The 15,001-nt window shown below is 36.9% G+C and overlaps 1 protein-coding gene across 1 annotated transcript in view; it reads left to right on the forward strand.

Moving 5' to 3' along the window:
• The first annotated feature begins 2,947 nt into the window (after positions 1-2,947).
• The window catches only part of tgfbr2b (transforming growth factor beta receptor 2b), a 28,993-nt gene continuing 16,939 nt past the window's right edge, over positions 2,948-15,001 (forward strand). The window contains exons 1-3 of the mRNA XM_051131628.1: positions 2,948-3,280; positions 8,419-8,575; positions 9,209-9,399. Of these exons, the coding sequence (XP_050987585.1) occupies positions 3,202-3,280; positions 8,419-8,575; positions 9,209-9,399 (427 nt within the window). The 5' untranslated portion in view covers positions 2,948-3,201. The remainder of the gene's footprint in view (positions 3,281-8,418; positions 8,576-9,208; positions 9,400-15,001) is intronic.

Below are 15,001 nucleotides of genomic sequence, written 5' to 3' on the forward strand. Positions count from 1 at the left end.
AGTGTGGTTATATAAATCCAGAGAAAGATTTTATGATCATACATCAACAATACTCAATCAATTTCAGATCTTGGCAGGCCCAACTGTAAAAGTTCTGCGTGCTGCGCTATGTTGGTCTGAAACCTCTGTGACAGCATCATGTGTGCTTGCTTGATTGTTTTCGATCTTAAGTAGACCTCCTTATCTCTTCTATTGCTCCCTATCTCTCTAAGTATCTGCTGGGGTAGGCTGTGCACTTTTATGCATGCTCAGACCTGTGTCTCTACTTCATCCAAGCCACAAGTCTAACTTAAATACTGAGAAAGCACATTGTTCTGTCTTCCTCTGAAAAAAAATCATTAAAAAAAATCAAAAGAATCACTGTGATAATCAAGCGAGAGTCAGCTTATGTAGGCCTAGCATTTAAATCACAGTCAGAGACAGCTGTAGTCTAACTTGGTAAGGTTTAAACTTGATGCCTGACATCGCTAATGATCACTTAGGTTGTCCACTGTAACAAGTGTTATGGTATAATGATTACAGGGCAGCAACTGTTTCTGTAGAGGCTAAGGCACTGGGGGCACAAGAACACATGTGCATGCACGTTTGCAGCCATCTAAATGAAGTCATGCCATAGAAATACCATATACATGTCAGGACCTCCCATTAACTTCTGTTGTACTTTCAGCAAATTATGACTGCAACAGGTTAACCCCACTGATCTACAACAGAGATCAGTGGTTAACCCTATATTTATGTGAATGTTTAAAGAAATCTCATATTTTTGAAGGCATTTAGGCAAATAAAATGAGACAAAAGGAAACATATATTACTAATATAGACAAGTATATTAAAGTTTGCAGCTAAATGGAGATATAGACTTGAATAAAAACATAAATATGTGATCCTGGACCACAAAATCAGTCTTAAAGGAGAAGTCCACTTCCAGAACAAGAGTTTAGAAATAATGTACTCACCCCCTTGTCATCTAAGATGTTCATGTCTTTCTTTCTTCAGTCGTAAAGAAATTACATTTTTTGAGGAAAACATTTCAGGATTTTTCTTCATATAATGGACTGATATGGTGCCCCGATTTTGAACTTCCAAAATGCAGTTTAAATGCGGCTTCAATTGATGTGGTTGTAAACGATCCCAGCCGAGGAAGAAGGGTCTTATCTAGCGAAACGATCGGTTATTTTTATTTTAAAAAATACAATTTATATACTTTTTAATGCCAAACGCTCATCTTGTCTTACTCTGCTTGGATTGTTTTTGTTCCGGTTCATGACAGTTAGGGTATGTCGAACCGCATTTGGGATCGTTTGAAGCCGCATTTAAACTGCTTTTTGGAAGTTCAAAATCGGGGCACCATATCAGTCCATTATACAGAAAAAAATGCAGAAATGTTTCCCTCAAAACACATAATTTCTTTACGACTGAAGACAGAAAGACATGAACATCTTGGATGACAAGGGGGTGAGTAAATCATATGTGAATCTTTGTTTTGGAAGTAGACTTCTCCTTTAAGTAGCATGGGTATATTTGTAGCAATAGCCAAAAATACATTGTATGAGCCAAAAAACTTTTTTCCCTTTATGCCAAGTAAAGATCATGTTCCTTGAAGATATTTTGTAAATTTCCTACCGTAAATATAACAGAACTTAAGTTTTGATTAGTAATATGCATTGCTAAAAACTTAATTTGGACAACTTTAAAGGCAATTTTCTCATTTTTTTTTTATTTTTGCACCAGGTCCAGGGTCATATATGTGTCTCTCATATACATATATATATAGGAAAAGGATGTACACTACCAATCAAAAGTTTTGAAACAGTAAGATTTTAATGTTTTTTTAAAGAGGTCTGTTCTGCTTACTAAGCCTGAATTTATTTAGTCCAAAGGACAGCAAAAACAGTAACATTTTTAAATATTATTACTATTTAAAATAACTGTTTTCAGTTTGAATATATATTTTAAATATATACTCAATTTGACCTTTTAGCATCATTACTCCAGTCACATGATCCTTTAGAAATCATTCTAATTTTCTGATTTGCTGCTCAAAAAGCATTTTTTATTATTATTGAAAACAGCTGAGTAGAATTTTTTCAAGTTTCTTTTATGAATAGAAAGTTAAAAAAAACAGCCTTTTTCTGAACTATAAATCTTTTATAATGTCTTTATCATCACTTTTGATCAATTTAAAGAATTCGTGCTAAATAAAAGTATTAATGTATATAATTTCTTTCCAATAAATAAATAAATAAATAAAAACTGACTTCAAGCTTTTGAATGGTATAGTGTATAATGTTACAAAATCTTTTTATTTCAGATAAATGCTGATGTTTGGATCTTTCTATTCATCAAAGAATCCTGAAAAAAAAACTGTTTTAAGTCTTGATAATAAAAAGATGTTTCTTAAACAGCAAATCAGCATATTAGAATGATTTCTGAAGGATCATGTGACACTGAAGACTGGAGTAATGATGCTGAAAATGTATCTTTGATCACAAAAATAAATTACACGTTTAAAATATATTTTGAACATAAAATATTACTGCTTTTACTGTACTACTGATCAAATAAATGCAGGCTTTACGTCTTTAAAAAACATTAAAAATCTTACTGTTCAAAAACTTTTGACTGGAATCTCTGTTCATGAGGATTAGGATTTAGGACAAGCTGTTTCCTTATAGTATAGCATTTATATTAAATAGCCTAATATTGTTAAACAAGTATAAACAAGAGCACGTCAAACACGCACTCGTGAGCACCATAGACATACTTAGATGTTTCAACCTCAAAAATACCATGAAGGAACCACATCAGACAAGTGAGAGCGTCGCGATGAAGGCGTCCGTCGTCTTTAAACGACACGAATCCCACGATAATACCGTCAACGTATTATTTAAAGTCCTACACAATAAAATTAGAAGTGAAGGCACATGTATAATTACAGGCTGGAGTAAAGACTGTATGTTAGGAGGGAGGGAGACGGAGGAAAGTCCTGCCCTTTCTGAAAGATTTCCTGTTTCACTAGGCGAGCAGAAGTGAACGACTCAAGCCCAAAGATTCCCTCACAGTGACTGTTGACTTGAGCAGCATGAGACGCTCTCTTTTACCCAGGATCAGACGCTAAAATCACTACGCTTTCTGGTCAAACAACGCCAGCTTGGTCACGTTCACATTAATGCGAGGGATACGGACAGGACTTGCTTTCTAATGGAGCAATATTGGCTTTCTCTGCTCTGTTGGGGGACTTTTTTGGTTTCTTCGGTTGTCATGGATCGGAGCGGAGTCGGTGAGTTAACGTCTTGACACCTTTCGCGCTCTTCCTAAGTTGGCAGGTATATGTGTTTTTATGTAGGAGACCACTGTGTTTATCATCTCCTGTGGCTTGTGTACTCATAGTGGAGCGTTTGTTTCTTCACAGCTTGCTTTTAAAGCCATGCAACAGGTGATCGCATTCAGTGAACGCCAACTCCAGCGTTATTTTTTCCTGCAGTTTTCAGGCGTTACGTAAGAGCGTAAGAAGCAACGTATGTTTGCTCAGGTGTTTAAAAGTGACATCAGTCTCATAAAATGAAGTTTTATTGTGCTGCCCTGTGCTGAGTGGAGTTTGAACGTCTGTGTTTTTGATATGAGTGACTTACGATGTCATTGTGTTTGTAAAACCGTTATCTTTGTGACCGTTTCATTAGTTGACCTCAGTTTTATATACTGTACGTAAACAGCCATGTAATGTACAGTGTAAGTGTGCGTTTTACTTTGTAGTGCTTTGATATAAACCATGAATGATTACATATTTGTGTACTGTGAATGCAATTATGACATGATGTTAGAACCATGTCGTTTTTGTGTCATCACAAACTACTTCAAGATGACCTTGATGGCAATTAAAGGCACAAAAGGACATGAATGTTCATAAAAAGGCTGGTTGTACCATGGTACAAGTCCTTAAGAAACTGTATTATGGTGTATGAAATCAACAGTACTTTTTGTCACCTTTTTAATTGGTAACTGTCTCATTAAGCATTGAAAGATGACAAGTGCATGACACTTTAATATATTAATTTATCAGCTTGTTTTTGGTGTTATGTGTGTGCGTGTACAAGGGAACGCCCTTATGAGCTGACAGCTGAAAAACATTACGAGTTTGTCTTTTGGGTTGTAGTGGAAGTGTTTGACAGGACGTTTTTTCCATTTCAACCAGCCCTGCATCCTTCCTCCCATCGGTATAAATTGTTTATCTCTCTCTGTCCTGTCATTAATTTCAGCCTCTGTGATTACAGGTTACTTTAGACACTAATTACACTTACTGAACTCCTCCCCACCTCACGCCTGTGATTATACAGCAGGATATGTTTGTCACACAGCGCTGCGTTTGGTGGAGCGACAGAGATATTTCTTACAGAAATCATATTTTCCAGATGTCCAGCTACATCTTTGCCACTTCCTGTTTCCAGCCTTGCTTGGCTGCATGTAGCTCTGCACACTTCGCTGCTGAAACACACTAGGGCTGTGTGTGCTGCGCTTGAGCCACGTGCAAAAGCTTTGCCCTGGTTGTTTTAGGCATTACAAATAGCATCAAGACGCCCCTGTAAGCAGGTACGACACTTGCCTTCCTGTTGGCGTTTTTACTTAGAATGTTGCTTTTATTTCTCAGCTGCCCACATGGGTCATTTGAGCTCATCCTGTCTTGCATCATACACTTAAATGCACACTTTCTGTTGTTGTTGAGTCACTCTGCCTTCAGGTTTAAAAGGGGAAAGTTTTAAAGTGCAATAAAACACAGATTTGCATTAAAGTGAAGTTGACCACTGTCTCTCTAGAGACCCTTTTGGGTCCCAGATGGATCGCCAGAGCCCTTTCTGCTTATCTGGAGCTGCATGCTGCTTATCGTAATGCACAGTGAATAAATGACGTTAGAAAAAAGGTCTATGCGCCAAACTGGTGTAAGCAATTTGGCCCTCTGGATAAGAATCACATGTTTTAATTTAAAAAACATATCCTTCAGGTTCAAATTTAATAATTTCGGCTATGTTTTGAATACTATCCAAAGGAAATAGTGTGAGGTAATGGCTCTGCAGTATGTTATCCAGTCAGGCCAGGCCAGTAGATAAAGTCAGTAGGCAGTGCTTGCTTACGGAGTAAAAAAGCTCCTTTGTAGGCCCTTGAAGGCATGTGAGAGCCAGGCTAGTGGATGAAGGTTGTGAATCCGTGCTTATGTTTACCGAAGCCTCTCTGGGCCTCAGTGCCGAGAACTCAAAAATAGCTATCTTGGGATGAGAAGAGGGGTCGCTTAACCTCAAAATGGCTGCATCTGATTTGCCCATATTTGTCTTCGTACCCTCGTGGCCGACACAATCCCCTCTTGGCTCGCTCCAGTGAACCTGGACTAAAAGGGCACGTAGTTTTGCTTATCTGCTCAGCTCAAAACACAGAGCTGAAAAATGACAGTGGATTGATCCTAAGACAAGATGGTATTGTATTTGTAGTTTTAATTTGCAGTATGCAGTCAAAACAAACCTATTGTGCCACAAAACTGTGATGAGTTTTAACCATATCTTGTTTAGTGGTTGGTTGGTTGGTTGTTTCTTCAGTAGAAGTGTCTTGGCTGTTATTCTGTCTGTGGAAGGAAAGCCACACATCCGCCCTATCTGTGTTTCCTTCCTTGGTCGGGTCACCTGTTCCGTCCTTTCCAGAAGAGCGGTGGAGACAGATTGATGAGCGAAAGCTGAGTTAAGGGAAAATGGGGGTCGGAGGTCTTGTGATTGTCTGTCTGCCGTGTTGTGGCACGGCCGCCTCTGTATCAGGAGTGATTCCCAGCACTGAGACCTGAATGTGAGGGATTAGTGCTACTGGACTGAATTGGAAGTGACTCCAGTTTAAGAGGCGTTCACACTGACGCTGATTTGTAAGTGACTATATGTCATTAATTTTCAGTAAAAGTTGGTGGTTTGAGATGACATGAGTGACAACAGACCATTGGTGATGAGTCAAACTTTATTCAGATGTCAATACAGAAGCAACCAATGGGAGAGCAGAGAGTGGAGTTTTCGTTTTTACAAACAATTAGCCTGATACTGATCATTATTTTCTTGGTATGTCTGATATTAAGGGATTAGTTTACTTCTAGAATTAAAATTTTCGGATAATTTACTCACCCCCATGTCATCCAAGATGTTCATGTCTTTCTTTCTTCAGTCAAAAAGAAATGTGAGTTTTTGAGGAAAACATTCCAGGATTTTTCTCCATATAGTGGACTTCAGTGGGATTAATGGGTTGAAGGTCCAAATTGCAGTTTCAGTGCATCTTACATGATCTCAGCCGAGGGAAAAGGGTCTTATCTAATGAAAAGATGTCATTTTCTAAAAGGTTTTTTTTTATTTTAAAAATGTATTAAAAAATGTTAAAAAACTATATACTTTTTAACCACAAATGCTTGTTTTACACTGGCTTTGCAATGCGCATGTCCATGTGCAACCTTTCTGACATGACTACACTGTAAAAAATGACTGTGAATTTAACGGTAAAAGACTGTAAAATGCTACAGTAAAAACCTGTTAAATGATTACAAGTTTCCCCAACTATAAATGGTGAAAAACTGTATTGGACATTGCTTGTAATTTTACGGTAGTATACTGTTTTTGGAAGTGGAAAAATAACGTAAAATTTACAGTGAATAATCCTAAATTGACATTCCTAGGGTTACATTTCAAATTTGATGTTTTTTTTTTAAATAACTGTTTCTTCTTTGTTTTTTCTTATCAGTTTTGTATATTAGGGTTGTATGTTACATCTAAAGTTGTTTAATTAATGTTTATTGCATTATTTCAGTTTCATGTGAGTTACCATGATTGTGTTTAGTGTCTGTGTGAATGACACTGTGCACCTCCTATATAAGTTAGTATTTAAGAGCTGCTTGTGTTGGGCTTCATCATGTGACTTTCTCATCACCACCTCCTTTTGGTGGTTATCAGTGTATTACGAAGGTACAAAACAGATTTCAGTACTTGTTAAAAACCGTTAAACCTAAAATGTTGGTACCATATTTTTTACAGTAAAATTCTGGCAACGACAGCTGCCAGTTTTTTACTGTAAATTTAACAATTTTTTTTACAGTGTACATAATGCGTGAAGTCAAGTTTAGCATCTGTGGTTAAAAAAAAAAATAGAACTTTTTTTTTTTTTTTTTTTTTTTAAAGAAAATGACCATTTGTTTCACTAGATTCCTCGGCTGGGATAGTGTACAGGGTTGCCAGGTTTCCACAACAAGGTCCCTTGTTAAAAGTTGTGTTCTGGGGGATAAAATACAAGTTTTTTTTTTTCTGAGTTCCCCGGATAAATTCGCATTTCAGGGGATAAATATGACATTTTGGGGTCGATTCAACCCGTGGGCATCAAAAACAACCCGCGGCAACAGTAACAAAGTAGCCCAATTCTGCGGGAAAATCGTGGACTTGGCAACACTGATTGTGTAGAGCCCTTTGAAGCTGCTTTAAAACTGCAGTCTGGACCTTCAACCCATTGGTTTCCATTGACATCCACTATATGGAGAAAAATCCTGGAATGTTTTCCTCAAAAACCTTAATTTCTTTTTGACTAAAAATGCACTTGGTGCATTACTCGTTTTCCTGACCAATGAATTCCTGTGAATCTTTCCTTTAGAGCATTAGAACAGTACTGTGCAATTCTAATTAGTCTGCTGTATGATTAATGTGATTTAATGTGTTTAAATATCATTTGGGCTTAGTTGTATGGGTTGACTTCTTAACTTCTAGTCTTTCAGCTTGTTTGAATGACCGGTGCCCCTTTCAGTCCCAGAGAGCCAAGGTGGCCTTTTATCACAGGAAAGTCTAGGAGGTGTGTTTTACTCCAAAGAGCAGCTAAACTAACAAATTACGTAACACAGTTTAACGACTTCTTATGGATTGGCCAAATACAGACTCGCTGAAATTGAAAAACCATACACCCGTAGAAATGACTCATGCAACACCAAGCTAGTAACCCCATGTGTGTTCTTGAACTCACATTTTGCGTCTCTAGGTTTACAGACTAAACCGGTGGCAGTAGCATAGCTTTTCCACTGATCTGAGGTCTTGATGTCAGTCTGTACTTTCAGAGACAGGAGTTTGACGCCGTTTGGTCTCTCTGTGCTGGTGTTTGCTTGATCGCATCAGTGCATTTAGGTCAGAGTCTCAGGAACCTGACAAGGGAGCTGGAGACGAAAGCACGTCCAAACAGGGCATTGAAAAGCAGATAAAAGAGCAAGCAGCATGTATATCTGATAAGAAAAGCAGCCAGCATTTCATCTTGTACTCTTTTTATGCTCCCTTAGGGCACTACTCAAGGGCAGTAGATGCCATGTTTGATCAGAAATGTTTAATGAAAGAGTAAATCGTTTTAATAGGTCACCTTGTTTTTGTTTTATCCTAGACGGGATGCATCCTTTATATAATCCAATTCGGTATCCCCAACTGTGTAAGTTCTGTGACATAGAGGAATCCGACTGTAAAGGCACCGGCACCTGTGAAAGCAACTGCACCATCACATCCATCTGTGCCCATCCTGAAGAAGTCTGTGTAGCTATCTGGTACGTCACTGTTGAAGTCATATTCTTCCACAACTCTTTATGAAGTGTGAAACATCTGCTTTGCACAACAGTCAAAAATCACCAATGAATCATATTCACAGCTTGCAGTATCATTCTCTTATTTTTAAAAAATGACACAAAATCTAAATCGGCCCTTAATAAATATGCTCATTCTCAGTACTTATTGTTCTGTGGGAACTTTCAACACTTCTGAAACAGCTTTTCTTTTCTGCTTACATAACCAAGGCCAAATGGTGATGGGGAAAAATAATAGTATCCAAAGGTCTAATACTTCATGATTCAATTAAATACCAGTAAATAATCAAGTGTCTTGTTTTGCTTTGAAATATGTGATGGTTAAATGTGCTATGAATGTCATTTCATGTTGTCTTCAATTATGGAAACAGTGCAGTTAAATATAGCAACAAGTCATTGCTGTATCTAAGTGCTTATTATGTTTACTGATATAGCAACAATGAGACATGTGGTTTATTTTTTATTGTCAAAGTCAACTGAGAATATAAAATAACAACTCAGTTGTGTTTTGTATTGACAAAAGATCTGCCATTTGATATCATAATCCCTGTAATCACAGTCTATGTGTTTATATTTGTGTCTTCTCGATGACATCAGGAGGAAGAGTGATGACAACAACACAATCGAGACGTTGTGCCACAAACCCTACGATCTCCTCTACGGGATCATGTTGGAGAACTACAACAACACCAAGTGTGAAATGAAAAAGAGGATGTCAAACAGAGGCCCCATCCACATCTGCTCCTGCAACGCAGAGGAGTGCAACGACATGCTGATGTTCACGCTCCGTTAGTTTGCTTCTTCATTCCTTCTTTCTAGCTTTGTCTGTCCTCCCTTTTTGTGCCATTAAAGGAGAAGTCGATTTCCAAACCAAAGATCACCACCTTGTCATCCAAGATGTTCATGTCTTTCTTTCTTCAGTCGTAAAGAAATTATGTTTTTTGAAGAAAACATTTCAGCATTTTTCTCCATATAATGGACTGCTATGGTGCCCCGATTTTGAACTTCCAAAAGGCATTTTAAATGCGGCTTCAAACGATCCCAAATGCGGTTGTAAACGATCCCAGCCGAGGAAGGAAAACTCCAATCGTATTTTCTCCCTCAACTTCAAAAATCATTTCATCGGTGCAGAAGTACCGACCCAGTCTTTGCAAAGTGAACATGCAAAGAAGATCAAACACCCTTAACAAAAAAGGAAAAACAGCAATATAATAGATAAGACCCTTCTTTCTCACCTGGGATTGTTTACGACCGCATTCGGGATAGTTTGAAGCCACATTTAAACTGTATTTTGGAAGTTTGAAAATCAGGGCACCATAGTAGTCCATTATATGGTGAAAAATGCTGAAATGTTTTCCTCAAAAAACATAATTTCTTTATGACTGAAGAAAGAAAGACATGAACATCTTGGATGACAAGGGGGTGAGTACATTATGTGTGAATCTTTGCTTTGGAAGTGGACTTCTCCTTTAATAATAGAGGTTTAAAGGGATAGTTCACCCAAAAATGAAAATTCTGTCATTAATTACTCACCCTCCTCATCCCGTAAAAGATATTTTTGATGAAATCCGAGAGCTTTCTGACCCTGCATAGACAGTAATGCAACTGACACGTTCAAGGCCCAGAAAGGTAGTAAGGACATCATTAAAATAGTCCATGTGACATCAGTGGTTCAACCGTAATGTTATGAAGCTATGAGAGTATTTTTCGTGTGCAAAGAAAACAAAAATAATGACTTTATTCAACAGTTTTTTTCCTTTCTGGGCCTTTAATGTGGTAGTTACGTTGCAAGACCAAAAGTTTCTTAATTTGTGTTCTGAAGGTGAACAAAGGTCTTACGGGTTTGGAATGACATGAGGGTGAGTAATTAATGACAGGATTTCATTTTTGGGTGAACTATCCATTTAAAATGGTAGCTGTAATTTGTGGATTCAAACCATTGTTTCCTTTAGCAAGATACAGCTGACAGGCCCAGATGGAATCTGCAAAATCTGGTTTTTAAGGAAAAACTGCATGATAAAGTGATAAACAGAGTTTTTATCAGTAAACATGATAAAGTGATAAACAGAGCTGAAAAGTGTATATTTATTGGTAGATGAAAGCATAATCAGATTATTTTAATTCAGCATGAGTCTGTTTACCTTCATACATGTATAATTGTGCATGATTATTTGCCAGTTTTATTTCTAAAAACTAAAAATATTTTACATCAAAAATTTTCATCAAAATGTAGCTGCTTTGACTCATAAACAACTTTATTTACTGACCTAAAAATGATTTGCAAATATTCGAAACCCCTTCTTATCCAATCACCTGGCCCCATTCAGACCACGCCCACTTTTCACAATCCAATCAAATCCAAATGGATAAAATCAAGCCCTGCCCTACAACTTTTTTTTTTTTTTTTGAAATTTTAAAGTAAAATGGGAACGCCATTTAGATGTCAAGCAGTGTTTTTATTGTTGACTAAAACAAAAACTATTCAAAAATAGTTAACTTGTTACTGAAATAAAGCTGAAATAAAATAGAATAAAAATATTAGGTAATAAACATAAACTTACAACGGCAACTAACTGAAATAAATAAGTACTAAAATTATTAAAACAAGAAAAAGAAAAAGATAAATGGTGATATGTTACCCTGGACCACAAAACCACTCATAGGGGTCAGTTTTTTTAAATTGAGTTTTATACAAACATTGCTTTCCATTGATTTATGGTTTGTTAGGATAGGACAATATTTGGCAAAGATATATTTATTTGAAAATCTTGAATCTGAGGGTGCAAAAAAATCTAAATTTTGAGAAAATCGCCTTAAAAGTTGTCCAAATGAAGTTCTTAGCAATGCATATTACTAATCAAAAATTAAATTTTGATATATTTACAGTAGGAAATGTACAAAATATCTTCATGGAACATGATCTTTACTTAATAACCTAATGATTTTTGGCGATAATTTTGACCCATGCAATGTATTTTTGGCTATTGCTTCAAATATATCCCCGTTCCACTTAAGACTTAAGTTTTGTGGTGCAGAGTCACATATATAAACAGTGCTACAATTACTCTGTTGAAAAGGTTAGGAGTTTTGTAAAATTTTACTAATGACAGACATTCCAATTCCGTGGAAATCTGCAGCGTATTGCAGTCACAGATTCCGTGTGGGCCTGAAAATTGGTAAGCGAAACCAGAGCATTGCAACCTCTGAAGCTTCTCATGTGTTGTAGTGAACATCACATCTTTCTGAGGTTTTCCGTAGACAGTGGAAACACTGCGCTTGGGTATAAATAATGAACCGTGTTTCAGCTACTTTTGGTTTTGATAGCTCTGCACTCCACTCCACCGCACTCGATAAACAGCACTTAACTGAGCTGATAAATCAATCACAAACCCAAGCAGAGCATGTTTATCTCCCACACACACACTGTACAATGCTAACTATTTAGCACTGGCTCGTAGTGTGTAACACGCTCTGGTATGTGAGCTCAGGTTGTCGTAACGTTCTAAAGCAGCTGCATTGTTGCTGGCCGGGCTGTGCTGTCTCAGGCAGACTTTCTATTGGCTTTGGTTGTGTGGACGGCTGAGGATCTCAGACATGTGGTTTCCTGTCTGTGTAACTTGAAGCAGAGACATCACAACCACATGGCAAAACAGCTGTGTGCACTAGGCATGCACTAAAATAACCTTATTTACCACTATTTGGAACGTTTATTGCATGTTTCGTACGGTTTAAAGAGCCACATTTTCGTTTTTACGCAAGGAATATCCACATCGGTTTTTAAAACCTACAACAGTACGCGGGGATTTCTGAGGTGTGGGGTATCCTGAGGAGAGCGTGCTTCCTCCTTTCAGTGTGTAAACATGGTTATTGCAAGCTAATGAAGACTTAAATTGCAGATATTGTCGTTTGAGCAGGTGTTTGATGCCTAGTGTTTGCTACGTAGGAGCAGTCGAGGGAGGCTGTAATTCCATCCGGTGAAGGAGGCCTCATTCCCTGCCAGAGTGGGGAAGTATTGCAGGAAGTCCATGTTTACTTATTGGAACGGTTCCATGGCATATTTCTCCACAAATGCCAGGCATTGTTTTCCCGAACCATAACATTTTTATGACATTAACTGTGGCTGAGAGCCTGCACGTTCCAGCGATAAGCTCCCTATTCTGTATTCGACTGGAGACGCCGACACCGTTTCTTTGGACTTCATTATGGCAGCTGCAGGGTGTACACACCAGCTCATAATTATATACTGCGCAGCAGGGCTTTGCTGTATAGCAATTTCACACATATTTTTTGCTGAATTGAATAAACTGAAAGTCAAGCTTGCACTGCTTTTGGCCTAGGTGGACTTTTTAGGTGGAAATACTCTAGGTGAAACTAAAGGTGCCTTTGTGTACTGAAGGTGCTACAGGATATTTTTCAGAACTTTCTTCTTTTTGATGGGTTACTGGAGGAACTGTCAGAAGTTTATATAAAAGCTAATGATGAAGTTATTTAGAGAACTGCCCTTGAATGTACTTTGTAAGGGTGTTTTTGTTCTCCACAGTGTGTCTTTTAATCTTTATAGTGCCAGTACTGGTATATTATACTAAGTATTGTATTTCTTTTTTTAAAGGCGGATATTTAATTATATTTTTATAATTAAAATTTGTATTTTAATTTAATGGCTACTTCCCACTGTAAGTAAATAGCTGGACACAAAATATTGATTTGTGTTAAAATATATTATTAGTTCACTAATAAGCTTTCATGAAGAAAACAGTTGCCAGCCAAGACAAATGAACAAATTCTAGCTAGACCAGCTTTTAAGGGATAAAGTACAGTTGTTTCACCATATAAATAATTTTAAGGTCAAGAGACATTGATTTACGCTGAAACTTTTAAAATCCTAACTGTATATGATCTTGTGATCCATTACAGTGTATTAAAAAGTCATCCTGGTAAGAAGATAGCAGCAATATTGCAGTACTATTACAGTTGTGGTCTTTCAGAATCTACAAAATTTTAATTATTTTACCTAAATAAGAGGAATCATGCAAAATGCATGTTATTGTTTATTTAGTACTGACCCGAATAAGATGTTTCACAAACAGATGTTTACAAATAAAAAAAAAATAGTTGAATTTATAAAAATGACCCGGTTCAAAAGTTTACATCCCCTTGATTCTTAATACTGTGTTGTTACCCGAATTTTTTGAGTTCATTTTTGTTCATGAGTTCCTTGTTTGTCCTGATCAGTTAAACTACCTGCTGTTCTTCAGAAAAATCATTCAGGTCCCACAAATTCTTAGGCTTTTCAGCATTTTTGTGTATTTGAACCCTTTCCAACAATGACTGATGAATGATGAGATCCATCTTTTCACACTGAGGACAACTGAGGGACTATGCAACTATTATAAAAGGTTCAAGTGCTCACTGATGCTACGGAAGGAAAAACCATGCATTAAGAGCTGGGGGTGAAAACGTTTTGAATCTGAAATTCAGGGTAAATTTACCTTATTTTGTCTTCTGGGACATGTAACTATCTTCTGTACCTTCTGAAGGGCAGTACTAAATGAAATAATATGATATTTAGGAAAAATAAGAAAAATACACATCTCCATCCTGTTCAAAAGTTTTCACCCCCTAGCTCTCAATGTATCGTTTCTCGCAGAGCAAGTCTGCAATACCCAGATGAGCCGTATGTTATTCAGCATTGCTATTAACAACAAATATTATCAAGGAAAAAAACACCTCGGAATGTCATGACTGACCAATCAGGATGAAGTATTCCAAAGTGTAATAAATATATATACTCACACCAATTACTGTAATTTAAATTTATACGTTTATCTGTCATCAGGGTCAGAAATTAACTTTTCCATTAAGGAGCAATAATTCCAGGGGCATTTTTTTTTTTACATTTGTGAGGAGAATTTTTATAATCGCCATACTATGTTGTCTTTAATGTCAAGTGCTTAAATTTACCCAATTCCTTTAATCTCTATTTTAAACTGTTGTCAATAACAATAGACTGTTTACAATTGTATCTAGATTATACATGTAAAAAAAAAACAGGAGTTCACAGGATTGTAATATTTTGATAAAAATCATTATTGTAGATTGTAGCTTTTTATATTGCAATAATGATTATTAATATCCATATAGGAAATAATTGTGTTTAATTGTGCAGAGGCATTTTTCGCCCATTTGTCTTGAATTTCTGGGGCATTTTTGTTAATTTTGGTGGCATTTCTGCCGCAAGCCCTCGTTAATTTTCGACCCTGTCTGTCATCGTGGAATGATTATCAAAATGGATAAATACTTCGGCTGATGCATTGTTTTCTCCAAAGGCTTTTTGGTGTTTGCATATGTGAATGCTGCATTAGAAACAGTCTGTCTGCGTGAATACGTCAT

This window comes from Labeo rohita, chromosome 16 (assembly GCF_022985175.1).
Source record: "Labeo rohita strain BAU-BD-2019 chromosome 16, IGBB_LRoh.1.0, whole genome shotgun sequence".
Taxonomy (NCBI): Eukaryota; Metazoa; Chordata; class Actinopteri; order Cypriniformes; family Cyprinidae; genus Labeo; species Labeo rohita.